Raw genomic sequence first — 26538 nt, forward strand, 5'->3', positions numbered from 1 at the left:
TCAAACAGAAAAATATGCTTGCAAAATTGTTGGATTGTGGGGAAGTACACTTCTATTTTAGGTGCCTCTCCTCCTCCCTGAAGTAGTGCATCTTACTTGAGGTTATACAGGGCCCACTGTGTGGGAAGTTATCCTTAAGGCTTAAGGATATGCCTGTGATGTGTCTGTGAAACGTTTACAACTGCAACTACAGCAGTGCAGTTCCATACTTGGATGCATGACAACGTGAGTCTTTGCAAGCATACATGCAAGTTAGTCACTGCAGCCTTAGCTACCCTAGGAGGTGTCTGTGCTAATGTGCAGTAAAGTAGTCATTGAGTTTATAAGGGACCAGTTAATCTTCACTAGATCCCTGTATAGGAACTTAAAGGGAGCTGCAGTCTTCACGGTATAGTGTGAGCTAAGAATAGAGAGGGGCTTTGTGTTACCTCCTTGAAGAACCAGTTTTAATGCCTCACGCTAAGAACTTAAGTTTTCTGCTTACTAAATAAGCATGGGGATGTAAAAAGAGATGAAGTTTCCACCTCTGGAGAACACAGAAGGTGGGCTGCTTTTTCTTCTGAATAATATAGGAAATATGGGCTGTTTGCACTGGACAGTGACAGTGATTCCTCAAGTACCCCAAGGGAAATATAGTCTGGAATATTTTACTGTTCTGTAAAATCACATGTTGGCTTACTCGAAACTGCATTCTCTATAAGTGCTTTTGTGGATGGACTCAGTATGGGTAGCTCTTAAGGAAGGCTCAGTAATTTCTGTTCTACCTTCTTAGGTCTATATCCTCACTTTAAGTCTCCACCTTTTTTATTTCCTTAAATAATTTATCTGAGGGCATGTCAAAAATCTGCAGAACAGCCGCTGGATAGAGATGGAGGGAAATTCTAAAACTACTGCATTCTAGTACTTTTGTATTTTGTATTGTTGCTTCCAAAGTCAGTTAAAAAAAATTTCAAAATCTGACTTTCAGTTGGACCTTCTGTGTCTAATAGAATTTCACAGAACTTCAGACAGTAACTCTGAAGCCATGAGTCAAAATGAAAATGTTTGTACAAACAGCATTATTGTAGGCATGGCACAGTTTGAGAAGTAATGGGTCAAATACTGGAAGCAAAAAATCTTGAGTCTTTCAGAAGTTAGCTGTTAGAGACAAGTCTAAACCTAGCTTTGTCACCTGGCATCTCAGATGAGACCTAATTAAAGTGGAGTGTTATTTAATGTGATCAAATGGGTTGTTAATAAATGAGTGTTTACACATTGGAATAACTTTATTCAGACCAGATGTTAGTAAGTTAGAGAGGTTTGCATGCCTCTTCAGGACTAACAATTTCCCCAGTTTGAAAACACAAGTTCTGTCTTAGGGAATTGGTCAGCTTTTCACGATATATTTAATCTGAATAACAACTCCAGCTGATTTAGGTAAGTAAATAAATACACACACCCCTAATATACATACTTAGAACAACTGTGAGAAATAATCCATATAACATTTGCAGGTGTATTACATAAGTCAGAAAACTATGGCAAAAAACTTGTGGTCTACATGTAGACTGCAACGGAGAAGTAAGATGGAAGGAAAGTAAAAATTATAATGTGTATATTAAATAACCTCCTTTTTTGTATGCATTGTGGAAAACGGTCAGTGAGAGAGAAGTTGGAAAACTAAAGGAACGGTAAGTTTCAACTGGAGTTGGAAGGAGCTTTCATAAAGGCATCAAGGTGGTGCATTGGAGAGACTGAAAGAGGGGTAAATAAGGACCGTATTTGTGAGACAAGTGGCCATAGATCAGGTGTAAGAATTCAGTATTATCAAATACATGTACTTGCTTACAAATGACAATATTTCTCTCTCTAAATCTGAAGGTCTAGGATGATTGGAAGTCAACAATGATAAAAGCATGAAATCTTGACATTCAGAAATAGATAAGTGAAATCATATACTGGTCTATGCTTTATTAAAACACTTTTTTTAAAAGCCTCTATACTAAAAGCTGAAGAAGTGTTTTCATATGTGTGTGGAGAGAGGGAGGTTTTCTTAAATCCTATATAAAGTTTGGAGAGGCTAGAACTCTCCGTGGATCAGATACAGCTATTCTTTGTTTATACAGTAGTGGTTTTGATGGTACTGCTGGTGCTGCTTTATTATTTTTATGATCTTCCACCTCTGTCTCAAGGTGTCAGGGAAATCATTCTCTTCCATTTTTTGTCTTGCAATGCACTAGGGTGTTTGGAAGGTCAGATAGACCTTACCATTGAGGTATGGTTTTCTTTGTAAGAAATATTTTCTTCTCTAGGATCATGATATCTTGAAGGGTGAAAATGAAGGAGAAAAGGTGTTATTGCTGAATAATACACACCTCAATAGTTAGTTTCAGGACATTTCCAACTGAAGCAGCTGCATTGAGCCTCTGATACTTAACCAGCCCATATTAACAGCTAAGTGCAGCAAGTGCTGAGTAGTACCACTGAGTCTGGCACATAAGTTCTCAAGTACATGTTCTGTGCAGATTCTGTGCATGCATCACATTGGAAAAGGCAACTTTTAAGTCAATATTACAATTTCTGATTAAAATCTTGCTTCCTATGTTTTAATCTTTATAGTACTGTATCTCTAAAGTTAGGTTAAAAGCCTGCCCATTGTACCTAATAAAAATGTTTCATAGTTGATATTTTTCAATAATTTTCTCAAGTGAAGATTTGGGGTTTTCTTTCAAAACTGTGCTTCAATATGGTGCTCTTGGTGCTGCATACAGCTCTTCTGTTCCAGTTACCTGCAGCTTTCCGGTGATTTTTTTTTTTACTGTTTGCATGTTTCTGTAAAGCTCTGTGACCTTATTATAATTGGCCACCTAAATTTTCTTGTGTGTATATATATGGTACTGAGTACATTGACTTGTATAGCAATACAGTTGTAATTCTTCAAAATACATGCTTGCCATGTATAATTACAGGAGAAAGAGGAGGGTTTGGCAAATAGCTTTTTTAGAGAACTTTTTACCTTATTAAGCTGAGGAGAGATATTCAGGCTTGAGCTCATCTGTAATTGTGGTTTTATTATCAGTTTAATTAACCAAGGAATATTTTTCCTAAAGATTTAAATAGACTATGATCATTTCCTCATTTAGAATCTTTTTTTTTAAAGAACATCTAAAGAATGTTTAGATTTAAAAGGGTTTACATCCTATTGATGTAGTATTAATAGTAGTACTAAATAAATGCCTGGATCATTGTTATTTCATGCCTCTTTCCCTCTGGCAGTGGTAACCATACCTCAGTACTATACATGAGACTCGTTCACCTGTGTGACATCCAGTTCTGTTTCACTTGCAGTCTTGCTTTGTGTCTAAATACTCTTTTTCAGTGACAACTGAGATTGTTCAGAACTGAACAAGATCGTGTCTGCTGTAGCACTAGAATGGAAAGCTGAAAAATGTGCATTAACAGGATTTCCCTTTCATTTAGGATCCACAAATTAAACTGTGTTAAATACCTCTTCATTTTTCAAGATGAGAATCCTGCATTTAAAAAAAAATAAAATAAAAAAATCTCCTGATGTGTCCTCTCTGACACAGAAATCTTGTGTTCCAGTGCCTGACTAATCTCTGCCTTGCTGATGCTTTTGAATGAGCTTTGTATGGAAAAGCTCTACTAATCCTTGTACTTACTGTTTGAATGTTTGCTACAGGAAGCGAGCAGCTGCAAAGCATCTAATAGAGCGCTACTACCACCAGTTAACTGAGGGCTGTGGAAATGAAGCCTGCACGAATGAATTTTGTGCTTCCTGTCCAACTTTTCTCCGTATGGATAACAATGCAGCAGCCATTAAGGCCCTCGAGCTTTATAAGATTAATGCAAAACTCTGTGATCCTCATCCCTCCAAGAAAGGAACGAGCTCAGCTTACCTAGAAAACAATTCCAAAGGTGCCCATAACAATTCCTGCACTGACAGAAAAATGAACAAGAAGGAAATGCAAGGCCCAAGAGATGACTTTAAAGGTAAGATGTTATTTTAGAATTTTTCTAAAATACACTTGTACATACTACATGTGTTTTAAGCCTGCAGAGTTCACTGGTGGTGTTCTGCTGACTTCTGAAGTAAAATACAATATTGAGCAATCAAATATTTTACTGTTGCTTCTGAAAAATGTTTGGATTAATACAGAACACTGATTCCAAATCTGGATGTCTACCACATCTCTTAAAATCCATGTGCAATCTCAGATTACTGGTTTTGCAAATACAGAGATTTTTTTTAAATGCCGTTGTGTGACTGCTTTAGTTTCACTGGTTTTGTAGCTTTTCTGTATTAATGAGTTATAAAAGTTAGTTTAATTCTGGATTCAATGTTAAGAAACTTAAGAGATGAACAGGAAATGCCCAGTGGATGATAGCAATACATCTGCCAAGCTCTGAAAAGTTTAAGCAGAGTGATTTCTAAGCCAGGGTATGAAAATGAAATACTGTTCTGTATGTCTTTTCTAACTTCTGTTTAGCTTCTCAAACTCTCTAGAATATTAAGTACACGCTATAATAATAACTTTAGTTATGACAAAATGTGAGGTGCAAACAGAAATCACAAGCTAAATGAAATGTAAAGCCATTAACCTTTGACCAGACCTTTGGTAAGTACTTTTGCAATCTCTGGTATAAACGCAGAAGTTCAGATCCATTCATTTCAGCTAAAGAAGATAAAACTGTTTACAGCAAAGAATTAAAAAGCCCTACAGAATCAACAATAAAACAAGGTACTATCTTACAAAGGACCAAAGATGCTTCAGTCAATACCTGCATCAGTTCTTAATTTGCTGCAAGGATTTGATGCAAATTCTGAATTATGAGTAAGCAAGGAGGCAAACATTAAGGAGGGGATATAGGACCCAGCGTAGTGTAAGATGAGCAAGAGGCACGTTCAGTCTGTTTTGTGATTTGTCTTAGTTTTCTGTATTTTTAATGGCGTTGTTAATGTACTCAGTTTTCCTCCTCCTCTCTGACCCGACGGTCCTCTCTCCCCATGTCAGGTTGAGAGGACTCCTAGATGGCTATCTCTAGAGATAAATCTGTAGTCTAAAGCAATGCATCAAACTTCATCAGTTGCAACATTAGGAGTATTGAATTGTCTTTGTAGCTGTACGGACAGAGAGCATTAATGTGTTCTTAAAGCTCATCTGAGACTCTGCTACCTTTGGAATTAGATGTCTATGAAATCTAGCACTCTGAAGTTTTTTAAGGTCTGTCTGCTGTAACAGTTAACAGGGAAAACTGAAGTTTAAGAAAGCCAAGGAAAAGGATGTGCAGCTGGCTTTTATGCTTGACATAGAATTGAAAGTTCTAAAGAAATTGAAAGAAATACCCTTCAGAATTAAATTACTTTTCTGTAGTGCTAAGCCCTAAGACTGTTACCTTTGGGAAAGACGTCTCTGGAGGCTATTGTCAGCGTCTCAGTAATAGCTTAGATGGCAGTCCAAAAAGAGCAAGAGAACAGAGGAATTGCAACTATATAAAAAGCATGTTTTACAAATGTAGTCTATTAGAGACAAACATTTCAAAATTAGTAGTATAATTACATTGGAAGCCATTTTCAGCTTCGATCACCAAAACTTTAAATTGGAAACAGAGAAGGCCAGTGGACAGGCAGTGAGCCCACAATCATAAGAAAGCTTCCATAAGAAATAATGAAAAGATAATAATTTGCTAATTAGTGCGTTTTTGGCAATATATATAGATCACATCCATTTTTTTTTCACTGGGACCACTGCTAAAGCTTGAATTCATGTACAGATTTATCATGGAGTATTACTGAAAACAAGGTCTGAGAGGAGGTATGTTTACTGTGCTGGATCACTTAGTTGCAGTAGAAAGGGTGAGAGACTAAGGCATGTAAAAGCTCAAACACAAGTCAACTAAAAGTCTTAAAAGACAGCTTTGCTTCTTTTTCTGTCACTGTTGTGAAGTAAAAATGGGGCAGATCTTAATGGTAGCTGTGTTAGAGGATAGTCACAGGATATGACTTCAAACTATTTTGAAACTGCTGATGGTAATACTAAACATTTTAATTGAAAATAGGACACGGTTAGTTCCTTAAGTAGTAAAGCCTTTAAAACAGTGACCATGGAATTCCTCTTGTAGGTGTGGAAATATGAAATGTGTTAGATTGTTAAACTGTCAACTTCCGTAGATAATTTTTATGCTATGAATAACCTCTGCAATGCAGAGTCAGTGAACTTGAGGCTGTGCTCCTCATTCTGAAGAGCTATGGCATGGAACAGCATCTGTATCAGCAGCTAATTTTTTAGGCAAATCTACTTCTTGAACATGCACTGCAGCAGGTAAAAATAGGAGATGTTGCACTGAGCTTGAATCCTTTCATATTTTCAATGCTATTGTTTTTTTAACAGGATGGATTTTAGTTTTGAAGCTTTTTCACTGTCTTCAGATTGGTTGGAAATCAATCTCAGTAGCATAAGATGAATCTTTCCTGTGTCATATGTGCTCTGAGAATGGTTTGGGGCTCTGCGAAAATCAATTGGTTGTGTGTCTTTGCATAATTTAGTTTGTATTTTTAATTTAATAACTGTTAGGAATGAATGTTAGTGAAGGCAATCAACATTTCAAAATGCTTTAACATGTAACTGTCTTTATTAAAAGTATATACTTTCTGCAGACATAGTTCTATCATAATTGATTAATGCAGTGCTGTGATGTGTGTTTTTCAGATCTCTAGAGATGCTATTAAACAGATTCAGTTTTAGTTCTAAGTTGTGTCAGTTCAGAAAAATCTGCTTAAACTAGAACATCTTTTACGACATCTGATCATATCGTAATCTGCTCTAAATCATCACCTGATGTGAAAGCATCTGTGGGTTCTGTTTGAGAAACAGCATGGAAAACTATAAATTATATTTTCTCCTTTTCTGGAAAGAAAATATGGTTTCAGATAACTAGTAGACCACCAAGCTGCTTATTTCATATCAGGAGTTTGGGGCAGGAAGGGGAACAGGCAGGTATTTTGAGAATGCAGCTTGTTCACCTGAATAGCATGTCGGTGAGTATACTCACAAGTTGCTTATCACAGTGAGGCTGAGGCCTAATGTAAAAAGAAATAACCCACATGCCCAACTGTGGTGATTTAGAGTGCAGCATAGATTTCTGAGCACGTAGTATAGTGTTTTGGGAGGATTTTCAGGCAACAGTTCAGTATAAAAACAGTTGCAGACAGCATTAAAAAGAAAAATAAGAGATCTTATATTCCCATTAATATGCAGCAAAAACTGTTGAAACTTTTCTTCAAGAACTTTTTTTACGGAAGTGTGAAGTCCATATGCATGTGTTAACTTTGAAAAAGAGGTTGATAGTTTAGATTGTGTTTAGTTTAATTACATTAACTGTAGAGATTTAGGACAAGATTATATTGTTGCACAGTCATTCTTTAAGTCTTAAACATCTTACTGATTGATTTAGTTGCTCTTGTTTAGACAATACTGTTAACGACCAAAGGTAATTTGTTGGCTGCAAAAAAGTTTACCATTGAGTGCGTTCACTCATCAACATCCATGAATAAATATTTTACAAAATTGTAGTAAGATGAATGATTTCTTCATGCTAATGAAATTGTGAAGTGTCTTGAAATTATGCAGCACTGACACAGTTTTTTCTAGCAGTAATGATGTGATACAGAGATTTCTCTAGTAGAAGGAATCAAAAGTATTTCCTCTTTTATTTTTATCTTAATAAAGTGAATACTTTATCTTTTTATAGATGTGACTTTTCTAACAGAAGACAAGATATATGAAATTCTTGAACTATGTCGAGAGAAAGAGGATTATTCCCCTTTAATCCGGGTGATTGGGAGAGTATTTTCTAGTGCTGAAGCATTGGTACAGAGTTTCCGAAAAGCCAAGCAGCACACCAAGGAGGAGCTCAAGTCTCTTCAAGGAAAGGATGAAGACAAAGATGAAGATGAAAAGGAAAAAGCTGCCTGTTCGGCTGCTGCTATGGAAGAAGATTCAGGTGCATCATCATCTTCATCATCAAGAATAGGTGATAATACACAGGGAGATAATAACCTCCAAAAACTAGGCCCGGATGAAGTGTCTGTAGATGTTGAAGCAGTCAGACGGGTCTATGATAGATTACTTTCTAATGAAAAAATAGAAACTGCCTTTTTAAATGCACTTGTGTACTTGTCACCTAACGTGGAATGTGACTTGACTTACCATAATGTGTACTCTCGGGATCCTAACTATCTGAATTTGTTTATTATTGTTATGGAGAATGGCAATCTTCATAGCCCAGAATATCTGGAAATGGCTCTGCCGTTGTTTTGCAAAGCAATGAGCAAACTGCCCCTTGCAGCTCAAGCAAAACTGGTGAGATTGTGGTCGAAGTACAGAGCAGACCAAATTCGGAGAATGATGGAAACATTTCAGCAGCTTATTACTTACAAAGTCATAAGCAATGAGTTCAATAGTCGTAACCTAGTGAATGATGATGATGCTGTTGTTGCTGCTTCAAAGTGCTTGAAAATGGTTTACTATGCAAATGTAGTAGGAGGGGATGTGGATACAGATCATAATGAAGAGGAAGATGAAGAACCCATCCCAGAATCAAGTGAACTAACTCTTCAGGAGCTGTTGGGTGAGGAAAGAAGAAATAAAAAAGGTCCTCGAGTGGACCCACTGGAAACTGAACTTGGTGTTAAAACTATAGATTGCAGAAAACCACTTATCCCTTTTGAAGAATTTATTAATGAACCACTGAATGATGTCCTAGAAATGGACAAAGACTACACTTTCTTCAAAGTAGAAACAGAAAATAAATTCTCTTTTATGACCTGTCCCTTCATATTGAATGCTGTTACCAAGAACCTGGGATTGTATTACGATAACAGAATCCGGATGTACAGTGAGAGGCGCATAACTGTGCTCTACAGCTTAGTCCAAGGACAGCAGCTCAACCCGTACTTGCGACTGAAAGTGAGACGTGATCACATCATAGATGATGCGCTCGTCCGGGTAAGTTATGCAGCAGCATGGAACGTAGGTTCCTGGGTTCTGACAAGTGCAAACTACCTGAGATTTCCTCTAGAAGAAACTCAAATAGCTTTACCATGTTAGGTTTGAATTCTGAATATGCTCTATGTTTAGCGGGACTACTTCTACTCAGAGTGGTTACAGAATGTTTTGAAGTGTCAAATGGTTCTTGCTCCCCATTAACAGGTTCTGCACTGTTACAGCTCTTAATGGTGAGACTGACCACTTTGTTTCCTTACTTTGTCCTCGGGACTGTCTTGGATCATCTTCTGATAGTAGAGTTTTTCAAATGAAAGTTGGAATGAAAGCCTTTCAGTCGTGTACTCTTCTTGTGGACTTCTAGACGTAAAGTGTGTGGAGTGACTGCATGACAAATAGAACTTTTTGCTTCTCTAAGCGTTGTTGCAGTTTGGTGCAAATACCAATATGACTGAGAAAGAAGTAAGACCTGTTAGTACTTGGAAACTGTGAGAGCAGCCTGCTTCTGAATATGCTGGCTTCTTTAAAGGAAAACTTACAGCCATTTGTTCACAAATATTTTGGAAGATGGGAATTGTACAGGATACAAACTAGAAAGAATATTTCACAGTAAACTTTCTCATAAATATGTCCTTAAAATTTCAGGACTCCTCCTCCCTTTATGGTTGCTTAAAGCTGTTATTTTCAGAGGCTTATTTTTCTGTTCTGTTAATGCACAAGAGTGGTTGCAAAAGTTTAACCATGACTTTAAAGCTGATGCTGAAGAGCCAGACAGGTGTTTGGAGAGACTCTGGGGAAGGTACCTCATTTTGCCCCTCAACCCTGCTATTACTTCTAGTTAAATTTGATTACTTTAACTGCTACTGAAAGTCAACTGTGAGAGCCCTAAATAAGCTCCCACCTTGATTTTTCTCTGTACCTCTGAATTTCAGATGGGTTAGCTGTTTCATGGGAATTGATGGTATTACGACTTCTTAGGGAAAACCTTTGTCTCCAGTACCTATAGGAAAAATAAAATTGCAATGCAGAAATTACTTGCTTTCTGTAAACCAAATTTTATATTAGGCAAATAAGAAATATACTGTGTTAAGATCTGAGCCTACTCTGCACCAGTTTCCTAATTTAAGAATACTGTTTGTGATTTCACTACCTATAAAACTTACAGTTCTATGCAGGTATGTCTTGTCATGTTAACATAATGATTTTTTTTTTCCTTGGCTGTTTTGCTTTGGGGTACATAAATACTGCAAAAAAAGGGAAGGGACAATACTATCTTTTTTGGAGAGGATGAACTAAATGAAGAGCTACTTTTAAGGAGATGTTCATTTTAATGTCAGTTTCAGAAGAGAGGAAGCAAACCTTCCTGCTCATGCTAATGAGGGGAAATCCCTATGTATGAGTGATGGCATTCTTCCACATATTGCTTGTTGTGGAAGGAAGCTGAAGTATTTGAGGACAAAAAATATTTAGTGTTGCTTAAAAAGTTCATGGGCTACATCAAGCCGGTGCAGCTGCTGTATCACCACAGGAGGATCACAGCAGTCATCAAGGTGCACGCTCTTGCTCTGTTGAAAATGTAGGTGTTTTGAATCAGATTAAGCTCAAACATATTAATTTAAATAGTGATGTACTTAGGCAGCAGCTCTTGCACAGCCTAGTCATCTACAAGTACATGCCTGTGCAGTTGCCATGGATCCTCTTATGGTTGTTAATTTAAGCTGTCAGAACATGCTAAATTATGGTGATCTGACTTTGTCAAAGCCCCAGCAAGAGCAAGAATTTTCAACTGTTTATTCTGGGGTGAATAATAAAGGAAAAAGATAAAATTGTTCTGAATTCAAGTAGGATAAGCTAAACTATAGTGTAAGTCAATAAGAGCAAGTGCAGCCTGGGCATTTCTCAAAAGTGGAAAATAGATTGTGTTCAGTAAAATGGAGGTGAATGAAGACTCCCCATCCTAGCTAGAGGAAGGGAGCTGCAGATGCAGCAAAGTAGCTGTTGTGAGATGATGTGGACTTAGAGAAAATTGGGTTGATAAATATATGTAGTGGGTACATAAAACATACCAATAATTAAAAGGTAACTAATTATGTAAAGTATCAGTGTGCAAGAGATTCTAAATATTACTGAGGACTGTTAAAAAAGGAGCAAATGAAACTATACAATGTGTCTCCTTACTGTGGTGTGCCTTTGTATCTTTTTTCTTTGTTCTCATTTTAAAGGACAGAATAGGAGTATATTTGAAGAGTTCACGGTCTCTTCAGAGAGACTGTTAAGTCCTCTTAATGGTAAAAAAAAATGACTGAGAGGAAATAAAAGATGACATGGAGAAGCTGAATGGGAAAGAGTGATTCTTTGAACTGGTAGCACCCAGTCATAAGCAGGCTTAACATAGAATTACAGAACGTTAGGGGTTGGAAAGGACTGCTAGTGTTCATCTAGTCCAATGCCCCTGGCTGAGCAGGGGCCTAGGGCAGGCCTCACAGGAATGCATCAGGGTGGATTTTGAAAGTTTCCAGAGAAGGAGACTCCACAACCTATCTGGGCAGCCTGTTCCAGTGCTCCATCACCCTCACAGAAAAGAAGTTTCTCCTCATGTTGAGATGGAGCTTCCTATATTTTAGCTTACACACATTGTTCATTGTCTTATTACTGGGAACCACCGAAAAGAGACTGGCCCCTTCCTCTTGACACCCATCCCTCAGATATTTATGGGCATTATTAATATCCCCTCTCAGCCTTCTCTTGTCAAGACTAAACAGCCCCAGTTCTCTCAGCCTTTCTTCATAGGAGAGATGTTCAACATACTCAGAAGGACATATCTTTTCCATGCAGTGTACCTTAAAGTTATTGCTGTCGTTGCATAGAGCATTTAGATCCTCATGAAAGGAAGATCTGTCAAAAGCTAATGGGTGTTACAAGCATTTTGATGTGACCCACACACAAATCTCAGTCTCTAATCTGCAAGTCTGCCAGTAGCTGTAGAAGTATCGTGGGGAAAGCACTGCTCTACACTGTCATCTTGCTCCTTCAGCGGATGCCTGATCTGTTAAAAAATTGCATGTTTACTTCCTGTAAAAGGTAGAAAGTTTTTTTTTTCTTAGTAAATTTCACATTTTGTTTCCACTTTCTAATTGGCCTGTAATTGATCTGTATTAAGACCTTCAGTTTCATGTGGTAATCCTTAAAGTGATTCGTTCTGTCTCTGATAGTAGTCAAAGCTGGAACTGCAGGTCAAAGTTGGGCACCATGTGCTTTTGTAGTAGCACTGACAGCATCAAACCTAAGTGAAAAGATAGTTGTGTGAGTTTGTGTCAGTCATTGTTATGGTTTCTGGTGCAGTATTGAACTTTGGAAGGGTCTCACTGAGAACTGTCAGATCTTGCCAAGATAATAGTATTCAATAGTGAAAGTGTATTCTTAGATCTCTTCAGTGTCAGAATTTTTCCAGATGTGCTTGAATTAAAGGTAAATAATTATGATTACAATATCTTTACGCCTGTGTTGCAGTTTTATTTCTGAGGTTGGATACTTAGACTCGTTAGAATTGCAGATAATTACATACTTAGTTATTAGACGTGTGTCTTTACAGAACTGCTGACTTTTTTACTATATATAGAATAACTTCATGATGAAAGCATTTTCAGAAAATATTGATGAAAAATTTGGTTGAGATGGTCTTATTCATATTTTCCTTATTGATGCTTGTTATTTTTTCAAGCAGATAGATCAATCAGCCTTTGTAATTTCTTTTTGAAAATGGACTAAGTACAGGTCTTTCTCTGCTCGTTAGTCAAGCTAATTAAGTTATCACCAAGCTGTTTTTCTCTTACGAACATTTAATATTAAAACTTTGAGAATTCATTATGTACATCTCACTTGTTGGAGTTCCTTACAACCAATATGAGCACTGGTAAGTGATTTATTTTTTTTTAATTACTGTAGGATTTTTTCTTTTACTGAAAATTTGACGCAATACTTTTTAAATATCTTTGAAGCAATAACTCATTTAAAGTCACTTACTAAGACAATTTTACTTCACCCCAGAACAAATACATCTAAGCAAAAATTTTGTTTACACATTTATCATTCAGCTTTTTTGCCTGTGTCCAACTTGCATCAAACTCATTTATCATATTTTTAATTGAAACTCACTTAATGAAACATTCCTTATAGAAATACTGTATGCTTATTTTTATGTAAGCTAGTCTGAAAAAATACATGGGTGGTGAGGTTCTGATTAGTAAAGTGCTAGTCACCACTTTTGTTAAGGAACCCTTGCATTTGGGAGTTGGTAGCTGAGTTTGCAGTTCTTGAAAGCAGCTAATGTACTTTTTTTGCCTGTTAGACAGGTTTTTCTGAGAAGTTAACTGTACTGCTAACTCAAGTTACTTGAGTGTGGTAGTACTGAAAGGAACCTTATCCCTAAATGCGCTCCTCTGCCTTTTCATTCCCCAACTGCTTTTTCTTTCATCCCCTTCCTCTGAGTTTACTTTTTTTTTGCACAGATTGTATGTGGATTTATTCTAAGGTAGCAGTAATATAAAGGATGTGAGTTATGACACAGGGATTCTGCAAGTGAGAATGTCTTGGACTCCTCCATCCAAGTCTGACTGATGCTTGCTACTTAGAAACTCACCTTGACAAATTTCACATTGAATGTAGACGGCTGGCAGGCAGCAAGTCTCTCCTGCTTGTACATGGCTCTGCTAAATATATTCATGAGCAAAGACTGTATGTGACAACTGAAGCCAGTAGACAGATTCTCTCATAGTCTATTACCAACAAAGTACTCTAGGAGCTTTCAGGTTCTCATAGACTAAGTCGATGTTTATGTTTGCTTGCGTGCAGAATTACTGTGGTGATGTATGCATGAACCAGAAAGTACTGCTTGAGAGGATGCTTCTTAGTCACTTAAGTATTACTTCATATGCAATTTTGCAGAAAATGTAGTGACCGACTTATGTCATGAAGTGTCACTGGTACTTTCAAACTTAAATTACTTGTGTTCATGTCATTTTTGCCTTCTGACATGGAAAGTCACTGCCTTGAAGTGAACTTTTATGTTACATTGCTAGAACCTGAGGGGTTTTTTGATAATTTTTAACTGAATAATTTCAATTAGTATCAATGAAGGTAAACAAAATCTGGTATTACATTAAGCTTTTAAATGTTGTCAATTTCTGATATCCAGTGGAAGATACTTGTCTCTGAAAAGCATGATGGTATTCTGTAAGCAAAATAAATCATACAATTTCTTAAGTTTTGGCACAATATCATGTTTCAGCCATCCAAATACAGTTAATTCTTCATAAAGTCATGTCGCACCTTTCAGCTTTTCAATTTGTAGATGCTCAATTTTTTATACTACTGCTTCAGACATGCTTTTGGAAAAGTCCCTGAAAAAAGTAGTGATGACTTTATCTGCTTGGCCAGTCAGGCCATCATGGCAGAAAACAGTAACTTCTAAAACTTTAGGACTTCACGTAGACGGAGTTTAGCTGGCATCATCTGTGCTGACACAATTGCGGTAGCTCTGAGTATTTAAAAACCAAAAAGCTTTAAACTGAAGTTGATATTTCCTTGCTATAGAAACGCTGTTGCAGTTCTGCTAAAGTTCAGTGCATCTCTACTATCATCTTGACTAATGCCGTGTTTTCCACTGAGTTCAAATTTTCCTGTCAAGTGTCAGTGTTGAGAGACATGAATGTTCAAAGGAGCAGCTAAATTCACAACCTTTAATTGAGCAGCTTAGCAACATTGTCCTGGTTATAGAAGCTACTTCAAGGAACATTAGGCTTTGACTCAAGACTGACTTTTTTGGTAGTTCTTTACCTGACTCCCTCTCGGACGTTAGCTCAGTGTTCCAGTCTGCCCAGCCATTGTTGCTCAACTAAGAGTGTTTCCTTCCCCTTTTTTAACAGTGCTTTTCTTTTACATCACTCATTGCAGTGTAGTTCTCAGAGAAAAAATCACTCTGAAATAGATTTTTTTTTTCTTTAATTGCTTTCTATGTATCTTTACAAATATGTAAAGGGTGAATGTCAGGAGGATGGAGCCAGGCTTTGTTCAGTGATGTCCAGTGATAGGACAAGGGGCAGTGGGTACAAACTGGAGCGTAGGAGGTTCCATGTGAGTATCAGGAAGAACTTCTTTCCTGTGAGTGACAGAGCCCTGGAACAGGCTGCCCAGAGAGGTTGTGGAGTCTCCTTCTCTGGAGACATTCAAAACCCGCCTGGACACGTTCCTGTGTGATGTGCTCTGGGTGACCCTGCTCTGGCAATGGGTTTGAACTGGGTGATCTTTCGAGGTCCCTTCCAACCCCTAGGATTCTGTATATGAGTAATCTCGCAAATATAAGTGTATTCCTATGACACAAGAGCACCTTTACAGTATGACAAAGGGTTGTGGTCACAAAAGAAATGCAGAGGCAATACTTGTTTTCTCAGAACTCATCGAAATTCATAAAACTTGCAAAATAATAAGTTGCTGGTGTTAAATTGCTGAGAAGAAAAAAATAAGGTATTTAATGCCATTTGTAAGTGGAAAGGATTTAAATTGGGGAACTTACAGCCCATACTTATGGTCTTTAAAAACAGAAGCAAGGTTTATTTTAAGTCTCAGTAGTATTTAGAACATGACTTCAGCTCCATTGTCCTCCTGTTTGGGAACAATTTTTTTGCAAATCTGTAAGGTGCATAAATTTAAGATGTACGTGAAAGGCAAGATGCAAGTACCATTGGGGGAAAGTACAACATGGTTTTCCTGCAGAAGTATTGTTGATAAAACATAGTGAATTTCAAAGACTAAATGTTATTTGTTCTCCGTAGGGGCAAAAAATGTTTCACTGCAAATGATATGCAATAGAAAACTTTTCTTTTTCTAAATGCTTTAGGAAGCTTTCCAGATAATCTTGTAACATGTATCTCAAATCAGCTAATCTGCCTCGCTGTCATTATTGGGGACCATGGCTTACCTCCGTTTTTTTTTTAAACTGAGCTTTTTGTGCTAACGAGTTACACTTTCTCCCTGCTACTAGTTTTCAAGAGCAGGTAGTGCAATTCTCCACATGCTCCTTTTGCATGAGGAGCTTCAAGGTCTTCAAAGTCAATATGCTAACCACCTTAGCTCTGCCCCTGCTGTCCTGCTTTTGCAACGTGGCTCCCTGGACAGTTGCCCAGAGAAAAAGCATCATTGGGGGAGTCATTTAATGAGTTGGTGGTGTCATTGCTGCTGCCTTTATTCTCTCTGTTCTATTCCCATTTTCCTTCACACCTCTGTAGTAAAATTCTGGGATGTAAAGGACGTGTTGACGTGTGTGTGTGGAAAAGGTAGGGTAATGAAATCAAAGGAAATGATTCAGCATGTTAAGGATACCTGCTGGTAAGTACAGTTTGTGCTAGCCTGGATTAGAGGCAAAGCTCACCACTAATATGATCTTGGTAGAGGAATGAACAGGTCTGTCTATGCCTTTATTGCTGTTGAGTCTTCCTTGACACGTAGGTATGTTTCACATAATTGTGCTGTACAGCTTTAGCCAATATGTTTATGCTTTTAAGCAGCATATTTCTTACGAGCTGCAAAATATTCTTGCATGACTTTTGATTTACTGAAAGGATAGGTTTTTGTTGGAAGAAAGGGAAAGACCTGTAATGTCCTTTATATAGATGTGATGTTTCATAAGAAAGGGTTTCATAACTTCTATTGACCTTAACAGAATTTTCACTGTTGTAGAAGCAATGCAATAGATTTGTTTTAAGGCACTGAAGAAATAAGAGTTAGGGCCAAGAGGAAAGGGGATTGATTTGACTGCAATATTGGTGTATTTTTATTTCTGGTTTGTTTGGGTTTTTTTATTTCCCAGCTCTTTGTGAGATGCAGCTCCTAGTCAAAGGCTTGTCTTCTGTCTTCCACTGTAAATTGGAAGAACATGAAGGTTCTGAAAACTTATCTGTATAATCCTTTCACTAAACCATTCATTGTCAAATGTGTAGATCAGATTGCAGCCTGTTTTTACCGTCAGATGAATTTAATTATTCCAGTAATAGATCTTGTTTTCAAACTGTTTTCTGTGAATTCTGTGCAACACAATGCTAAGTTATTTAAAATGAGTGCTTGAAAGAATAGAAATTGAGAGGACTAACAGACTTAATTGGCTGTCTTATCAGATCTGTGGTAAGTTTATTGCTGTCTTAAACCCCAAATTCTAACATACGCTTAGTGATTTACCGTTACTGTTGGTTTCTGGTATTTTACTGTTGTGATTTATACTTGCTTCCTTCCTAGTTTTAATTTAATTATTTGATATTCAACTGACTCTTCTAGTAAACAGATTTACTAATGAAATGCTTCTGTCTATTCACTCAATAGCTAGAGATGATTGCCATGGAAAATCCTGCAGACTTGAAGAAGCAATTGTATGTTGAATTTGAAGGAGAGCAAGGGGTAGATGAAGGAGGTGTTTCCAAAGAATTCTTTCAACTGGTTGTGGAAGAAATCTTCAATCCAGATATTGGTATGTGTTCTAGTAATTTACTGATTTATCAGATTTTCCTCACAAAAGGTTAGACCAGATGATCTTTCAAGGTCCTGTCCAACCTGGGCTGTTTGTCCATGCAGTGCCTTTCTGTGTCTGCTGCTGAAGCTTGATGATGGAGTACTTGACCCATTTAGGCTCACTGAGTCATCAGTCATCCTCTGAATGATGAAAAGAATAATTGTATGTGGTTAGTGAAAACTACCATTGCTTGTTTAGTCGTAAGTCAGTAGTAGAGGGTTTCTTTGCAGGGTTCCTTTCTTTCTTCTCTCGCCTTTCTCCTCACTTTGCTTTGTGATTAGCTTCTAGAATTGGTAATCAAACCAAAGATGAAGGGCTTCTGCAATAAAACCAGAGTAGGACTATGGTGAGGTTTTGAGTTATTTTCTCCACTTCCTTCAGCTTAAATAAAAAATATCTTAGTCTCATTTCTTCTAATTATTTCATCTAAAATGGGTGCAGATTCAAAGAGTGGCAGGAAAGTCAAAATGTATTTGCTAGTTAGTTAAGAACTACTAGGAGTCATTTGATATACTGGAGCCGAAGTTTTCTGTGTTTTACCAGCCACATTTCCATCTTACTGCATTTTCTCTTGCTTTCTTCGTCAGTCTTTTATGTTTCCATTTTTATACATGTAAGGACATGCTGCTTTTGATGTGCAGCTTGTCTGCTACTCTGAAAAGATTAAAATATTTTGAAAAGTTAAAATATTTGGTGCTGGAATAAAAATGAGACCTACCAGGTTCCTATATTGGTTTTCATCATTTATATGGAATAGGATGTCACAATGCTGGTTCCTGTAATGGCTTCTATTAAAGAAGCTCAGCAGATTATGGACATTAGTTAGTTTGGATTCATTGAACTGTTTTTCAAAAAGGAAGCTGTTGTTGTTGGTTTCAGAGCTTAGCAAGTTATTGAAGAAACACAGAAATTCATTTTGACCGGGTTAAAGAGGTCCCCAAAATCAGTAATAGAATCTGAACCTTGGCACTTGCCATTCACTGTAAATAAGCCAGTACTGATGTCTATGGATCTGTATCATTTGTTAAGTCTTACTCTGAAAACAGCTATTAACTTGGAGAGATTTGGAATCTGGAGTAGCAAAGTTACTTGGAATAAATTAAGAGTATGGTAAAGTAAGGCAGTTTCTCTACTACGACAAAGTTGTATTTCCAGTGCAAAAAGCATTTTGGTCCTGATTATATCTACACAGAAATGTGGGGTGCCTGCATTGAAATATTCCTATTTAGTAATTGAAGTCTGATTCAGCTAAGATCCAGCCAGTGTATATATGCTCCTGTTGTGGTTTGGGCCCAACACAACAACAAAGAACCAGGTGGCAGCTCATTCAGCTGCCCCCTTTCCTCACCCCACACACACTCTGGGATGGGGAGGACAAAGCCCAACTAGAAGCTCGTGGGTCGAGACAAAGGACAAGGAAGGTTCTTCACCGATTAAGGTCCTGGGGAAAACAGAATCAACTTGGGGAAAAATAATCATTAATTTCACACTAATCACACACACGCAGGACACAGACACACACAGAGCAGGGCTTGCATATGTTACCCCACTCCTCCCTTCTTCCCGGGCCCAAATCCCTTTGTTCCTGGTTTCTCTCCCTCCTTCCCCCCAGCGGCACAGGGGGACAGGGGATGGGGTTTAGAGTCACTTCACAGGCTGGTGGTTCCTGCTGCTCCTTCCTCCTCAGGAAGAAGGATTCCTTTACATCCTGCCCTGCTTCAGAGTCCTCTGGCCACAACATCCAAGTCCAGTGGCCAAGTTCGCCCCTCCTGGCGCCTTCAGGGAATGTTCCACCACGTTCCTCCATGAGTGCAGGGGGACAGCTGCCATCTCGCCATGAGCTGCAGGGAAACTTCTGCTTGGGCACCTTCTGCCCCTTCTTCCTCACCAACCACCAGCACTGCTCTGCCCCTCCAGCTCAGCTCTTCTTTATCTACTAACTCTGCTCATTCTGCTCAGGTGTTATCTCAGCTCTTTTGTATGTTAATGCCAGAGGTGCATCTCTTGTCCCTCTAATGGCTCCTTGGCTGGGTTTGGAGCAGGGGCAGCTTCTCAGCTTCTTCCTAGAGCCACCCCTGGGGCACTTCCCCTGCTACCAAAAAAATCCCTCCAAACCAAACCAGCACAGCTCCCTGTGTTTAAAGATGGGTAATAGATTAGGTATGCATGCATGCTTTATGTTTTACTTCTCCTTTCAAAATACAGAAAAGTATATACATTTTTTCTATTCACATCAGCTTTGTGGTAAAAAAGGCATTTACTGGCTTTTGTCATAAACGTGTAAAAGGAGAAAATGTAGCTTGCATTCAGTTTTTCTTTGCACCTATTAATAGACACTGCAGACACTGCAGACATTTTACACACCATATATTCCAAGTGTGAATTGTTGATCTGTAAATGCTTTATTTACTAGACAGAATGAAGGAAATCCTTTAATGGAATTTAATGTCTGTCCTCTCAAGTATATGTGGAGTGGTGTTTACTGCTGTAATAGTTTCTTTGCCATCACATTTGTTGTGTTTTCATATTAAGCTATCTTGATTTTTTTACTCAAAGGAGGCAATAACTCAGACAAAATACTAGATTTATGACCAGCAGTCACCATGTAGTAAAAGAGAAGAAGGAATGACTTCATACAGTATTCCTAGCAGCTTTATGCAGTTGTTTTCCCCTTATTGCAGCCTCCAGTTTCTTTTGGTGTTTTGTTTTTAATATACTGTAGTCTTAATTTTGGTCAATAAATAAAATACTATATTTTATATTCGAGTGGGCCAGATACAGTTCTAGGCAAACTGTTAGTCCTTCATTATTAGACATTTGCTGGTGTTGTTTATTTTTACTTGTTAACTCTTTCATAATATTCCAGAAGGTACAACTCATTACTTTTATTGTACCAGTAATCCAGAAATTCCTTCAATCAATTCAGAAAAGTGGAATTCAGGCTTCTATTTGTTTGTGTTGCTTACTCATTTCTGATTTCCTGTTGCCTTACCTGTTGTGTTAGTCTGTTATTTGTGTTCCTCTAATAGCTGACCCTGTCCTAGTATCTTTCTGAGATAAATAATCTTCAATTTGGGGGAATAGCCAGTGAGTCTGCAGTTTGTTTCCTTACACAGAATGAGATTTCAGGCTTTATCTCTTGGTGGAATGTGACATCTTATTTTCAGTATTAGGAGTAGTTTTGTGGCTCTGTTCATGTATGGCAATGGCATGGCAATTTGTACATCTCCATAGGTTGTAAATAAGTGTATCTTTTAAGAGCTGACAGGATAAATCATAGTTCATGTTCTTGACCACTTGCATCCATCTAACTTCTGGTGTGTTGGGAGGATGAAGCCTGGGCGCTTGTCCGTAAGTTCTGCCTGGAAATTAAGACTTAGTTGTACGAGCAGCAGGTCACTGGAACTTTACTTGCCCAGGCTGCATGCTCTCTCTCCCATGAAGTCTATGTGGTTTGCATTTATCTTTCTTCAGTATCTAGTCAGAAAAGCAACAGATTTTACTGTGGAACTCATTAAGTAGCTTATAGCCTGTACTCAAACTCTGCTTTCATAAACAAGCTAATCTGGTGGCTTGCTACAGCCAAAAGGGTAAAGGACTCTCTTCTTTCCCTTCTCTTGTCTGTACAGTTTTACCTTCTCCCTTCGTGTGCCAGCTCATCTCTTGGTGGAATCTTTCTGTGAAGGTACTAAGCTTGTGAACTTGGCAGGAGATTGGTCACCTGAATAGTGAGCTGAATCAGATGAGGGGATAGGAGAACAGAGCAAAGCCTCTCCCTTTCAACAGTGACAGGCTGTTAAAATTGCAACCCCTCTATGTGAAGCAGCAGTCCCATGTTACATCCTAACTTGAGGGGAAAATGTATGTTGTAGCTGCATGGACCTTGTTGAGTACCCTTAAACAAAAAACTAAACAAATCTGTTGGCCATCCAACTCTTAAGATCATATATGATGGTTAATCACTGCTCCATCATCATAGCTCCCAACTGAGTCATAGGGCAGCATCTAGTCCTGTTCCTTTGCTGGAACTAGTCTTGAAAAGCCTTTTGAGGAAGGGCCTTCACTTTATAGTAAATGGAGTTCTTCAGGATTAGTTCATCCACATGGGTTTTGATTTGTGGTTTGGTTTTTTGTTTTGTTTTTTTTCCACACCGTTGTATTTATCAAAATTCCCATCTGTGTTGACAATGTGCTGCTGCTTCCTCAGTAATGGAAAGGGCTGACAGGCTGTGTGTGTGTAGCTTCAGCAGGCACTGCAGGATGCTCTGTCCTTCCTTTAGTGGTCATGTGAGGGACAGTGTTTTGAACAGCTCAAATTACCCCAAGGTAAGTAGCTTTTCTTTGCCACTAAATTAGTATAATGTTAAGATAAACATATTTTAGAGGTATTCTAATGCAAATGGGTTTATAATGGTATGTTTTATATGTAATATTTATTGAAATGTAACCATAATTGTTCAACATCGTTTTTTTACAGGAATGTTCACATATGATGAATCTACAAAACTGTTTTGGTTTAATCCGTCCTCTTTTGAAACTGAGGGTCAGTTTACACTGATTGGCATAGTACTGGGTCTGGCTATTTACAATAACTGTATACTGGATGTACATTTTCCCATGGTTGTCTACAGGAAGCTAATGGGCAAAAAAGGAACTTTCCGTGATCTGGCAGACTCTCATCCTGTAAGTTCATCATGTTATTTGAGTTTATTAATGCATTTTCCATGCAATAACTTAATCTAGATTTAAATTGAACATGAGATCACTGTCAGAAATGGAAGTGAAATGAAGAGTCTGTATTTGTTAAATTCATAAACAGTAAAACCTCTTTATTACATGTGGTTTGGAGAAGGCAGAATTGTCAAGTCAACAAATAGGGCTGGTTATAAATAAAGCTTTGTTCTGTTTTTTTACATACTGCTGAAATTCTTAATGGTACTAAGAGCGCTATTAAACAAACTACTATCTTCCTAAAGAGAGTTCTAAAATTAGGCTATTTATTTGCAGAAGTAGGTTTCTTAAAAAAAGTGCAGGTAACAGTAGGCATGCAAAGATGTGGTCCTTTTTTGTGTGATACTGGTTTATTTTGTCTGAAGCAAGATAAAGATGAAGCAGTTCCAGAACATCCCCATGGTTTGGGGGCAGTGATCAACATCCATCGTCCTCCACCCCTCCCCAGCCATTGGCTGTACAAAACCACTAAGCTCTGCCTGTGTTTTAGTAGATAAAACATGGAAGCCTGTGTACAGGATGTCTTGGCCCTGGTCCATCTTCACTCAGAGAAAACTCGTAGGTTTCCCTCATGCTAGCTAGTACAAGTTATTAGCAGACTTCATGTGAAATGGAGGGACATTTCCCTTTTCATAAGCAGTTATGCAAAATCTTCAGCTATTCAAAAAACATCAACAAAATTATCAAGTTTAAATAGAAGTTGTCTTTTATGTTTGTTTAATCAGAAAACAAGGCATGTGTAATCAAAAAATAGCTTACCTGGTCTGTGTTGGATGGCTGCAAACAATGGCATGCCAGCTTTGACCAGTTTCTCTTTAAAATTACGTTGAGAAGTACACAATGCTCCCAGTTTCTTGTCATTTTTATTACATACTCAACATTTTTTAATGACAGAAAAGGTGGATTTATCTCTGTGAAACAAGGCAGTTAGGCCATTTCCTAGCTTTTCTCCCCTACTCTTACGTTTGTCCTCTGACACCTATTCTGACTTTTTAAAAACAATCCCTTTTAAACTATTCTAATACGACTTAAACACTTCCTTCGGAGCTTGGTAAATTCTGGTCTAACTTGTGATGGGGTTTTTTTGTGTATAAATGTTTTCTTACTTTAATGACTGCTCTGTGTTGCTTCAAGATTACTTCCTAGTTTCTTTGGGTTTTAAAACAAGATGTAAGAGATGAAAGCCTGCTGCCTGAATTTTATCTGATATAAAATACAGTGTTTTCTTCGGTTTTGATACATACATGTTCAACTTAACAGTGTAAAGTGTTCTGGATGCCAAAAAATAAGTAGTTTCAAGAAAGTGAAAAGAGGAAGAGGTAAATCAGTGGCTCTTAAGCTGCAGGTCTGACCATTGCATTTTAGGAAGGTTTCTGGGTACTGATAGGCTCTTCTAATGAGTTATCACTCACTGTGATTGTTTATCTTTCCTGAATGTCTGCTATTGGTTATTTTTACAAGCACTGAGCTTAATGTACCTTTGTTTGGACTGTTACGGGAGATCGTAGGTGACGTGGGTCGTAGAATGTAACAACCCTTTCTGAGGCAGATGATGTCTTCTGCTATGACTCAGTGAAATCTGTGGAAACGAACTGATAACAGATGTGTATTTCTTACTCTGCTAGGTTCTTTACCAGAGTTTGAGAGATTTATTAGAGTATGAAGGAAGTGTGGAAGATGATATGATGATAACGTTTCAAATATCTCACACGGATCTCTTTGGCAATCCCATGATGCATGATTTAAAGGAAAACGGTGATAAAATTCCTATTACAAATGAAAACAGAAAGGTATACTCGGGTCATTTTTTAACATAATCTGTAATTTTTAGATTCTCTCTGCGGAATTATGTAGCACTCTATAAAGGTTTAGTCTCACTTATCATTTAAGTGTAAAAGCCTTTTAAAATTGGCATAGAACAGTTTTGCTGTGAGCAGAAAGGGCTCCTCTTTTCAAGAGAGCATTGCTACATGTATACATAGCTTCTGGTTCTGGTGTGGAGTCCTGGTAGACAAGAAGTTATCCATGGGACAACAATGTGCCCTTGTAGCCAAGAAGGCCAATGGTATCCTGGGGTGCATGAGGAGGAGTGTGTCCAGCAGGTTGAGGGAAGTTCTTCTCCCCCTCTACTTGGCCCTGGTGAGACCTCACTTGGAGTATTTTGTCCAGTTCTGGGCTCCCCAGTTCAAGAGGGACAGGGATTTACTTGAGAGAGTCCAACAGAGGGCTGCAAGGATGATTAAGGGAGTGGAACACCTGCCTTATGAGGAAAGGCTGGGAGACCTGGGGCTTTTCAGTCCAGAGAGGAGAAGATTGAGGGGGGATCTAATTAATGTCTATAAATACATGAGGGCTGGGTGTCAGGAAGGCAGAGACAAGCTCTTTCCACTTGTGCCCTGTGATAGCACGAGGGGCAATGGATTCAAACTCGAGCACAGGAAGTTCCACCTCAACATGAGGAAGAACTTCTTTACTGTGAGGGTTACAGAGCACTGGAACAGGCTCCCCAGAGAGGTGGTGGAGTCTCCTTCTCCAGAGACTTTCAAGACCTGCCTGGATGCCTTTCTGAGTGATCTGCCCTAGTTTTTTTTGGTCCTGCTCTGGCATGGGGGTTGGACTCAATGATCTTCAGAGGTCCCTTCCAGCCCCTAATATTCTGTGATTTTATGTTTGATTTGTTTGAGAAATATTTGAGATTTGCTCTTTATTATGGCTGAGTAGAAGCTGATCCCAAATAATCTACATAGAATTATAGAATTAAGTGTATTTCAAGGTCCTGTATTTTGAGGGATATTTCATGTGGCATGTGTCAAAGTACTAAGGGGTTTCTGGGGATTGTTTTCTTACAGGAATTTGTCAATCTGTATGCTGACTACATACTCAATAAATCAGTAGAAAAGCAGTTCAAGGCCTTTCGGAGAGGATTCCACATGGTGACCAACGAATCTCCTTTGAAATATTTATTTAGACCAGAGGAAATTGAATTACTTATTTGTGGAAGTAGGGTAAGAATCCTGAATGTACACCAGAAAAAAAGGAGCTTTTTTGTAATCATAAGAGTATAATTAGGGGTCTTTTTTTTTAAATGTCATCTTCTTTCAGAATTTAGATTTTCAAGCACTAGAAGAAACTACAGAATATGATGGTGGCTATACAAGAGACTCTCTTATTATTAGGTAACTTTTTCCAGTTTCTGAAAGACTAAAATCACTTTATATGTCTGCTTCATAATGAATTTAATATTCTAAGATTTTGTCTTTTTGTGGTACTGGAGATGAAAGTGTCTTATGTATAATTTCATTTTAATCAAGTATTGTCATTAGAGAAGAGCAGACAGTAGAAGCATTGTTTGTAGCTTCCAGTGAACTTTGGTAAAGCTTAAAAGGGATTTTCCTCTGGGTTTTTTCTTTCTCAAATACCATATAGTTAAATAATACCCAGTATAAACAGGGCTGTTTCAATAAATTACCACTGCTCTGCTGTTATTTTAAAAACAAAACTAAAAAAACACACTAACACTGTTGTTTGAATAGGTTGTGTGTGTAAAACTTTAATTAGAAACCTAAAAAGCATTGAATTTACTTGGAGGGAAGATGTGTTTAATGTTTTACTTTCATGTCCCCCTTTGACTAGAGTACCCCTGAAGACAAGGGTCAGAAAAGTGTGTATCTTCAGTCCTCTGGACTGTGCCAGCTGCTTGTTCCTGCTGGGGTAGAAAAACATTTGACAGCAACAGAAGGTGGTAGAAATGGACAGTATAGCAGAACCAACATAATTCCTTAGGAAATAGGAATAATAAGATAAAGGAAGAGTATTTGCAGATCACTTTTCAGCTACATTGACATTTAAAAACAGTTAAATTGCAGTGTTTTGGTAATGTTTCAGGTTCTTACTTCTGAATTGTGTTGATTGCTACATACTGTTAGTTTTGGGTTTTGAATGCAACTTCTAAACTTCATGTTAAGATTGATTAGAATTAGTAAGCCTTCCAAGTTAAATTACTTTTTAGTGTTTCGTTTGTATTAAAGTTTTCAGTTTACTTTTTAATTTCTTCCTTCATAGGGAATTCTGGGAAATAGTCCATTCATTTACAGATGAACAGAAAAGACTCTTCTTACAGTTTACAACAGGCACAGACAGAGCCCCTGTGGGAGGACTTGGAAAGTTAAAGATGATCATAGCCAAAAATGGCCCAGATACAGAGAGGTAAAAAGAAAAATAAATCTGCATGTTGCTTGTTTGTTT

The 26538-nt window shown here is 37.9% G+C and overlaps 1 protein-coding gene across 7 annotated transcripts in view; it reads left to right on the top strand.

The window, feature by feature from the left end:
• Window positions 1–26538, top strand: part of UBE3A (ubiquitin protein ligase E3A) — a 54814-nt gene that overhangs the window by 26781 nt on the left and 1495 nt on the right. For 5 of the 7 annotated variants that reach the window (XM_051608611.1, XM_051608610.1, XM_051608612.1 and 2 more), the window contains 8 exons: window positions 3683–3993; window positions 7753–9008; window positions 17376–17520; window positions 22040–22245; window positions 23919–24083; window positions 25143–25298; window positions 25396–25469; window positions 26356–26499. In XM_051608611.1, the coding sequence (XP_051464571.1) occupies window positions 3683–3993; window positions 7753–9008; window positions 17376–17520; window positions 22040–22245; window positions 23919–24083; window positions 25143–25298; window positions 25396–25469; window positions 26356–26499 (2457 nt within the window). The remainder of the gene's footprint in view (window positions 1–3682; window positions 3994–7752; window positions 9009–17375; window positions 17521–22039; window positions 22246–23918; window positions 24084–25142; window positions 25299–25395; window positions 25470–26355; window positions 26500–26538) is intronic. The other 2 variants (XM_051608615.1, XM_051608616.1) reach the window with 1 other exon arrangement.

Source organism: Apus apus, chromosome 1 (genome assembly GCF_020740795.1).
Source record: "Apus apus isolate bApuApu2 chromosome 1, bApuApu2.pri.cur, whole genome shotgun sequence".
Classification (NCBI taxonomy): domain Eukaryota; kingdom Metazoa; phylum Chordata; class Aves; order Apodiformes; family Apodidae; genus Apus; species Apus apus.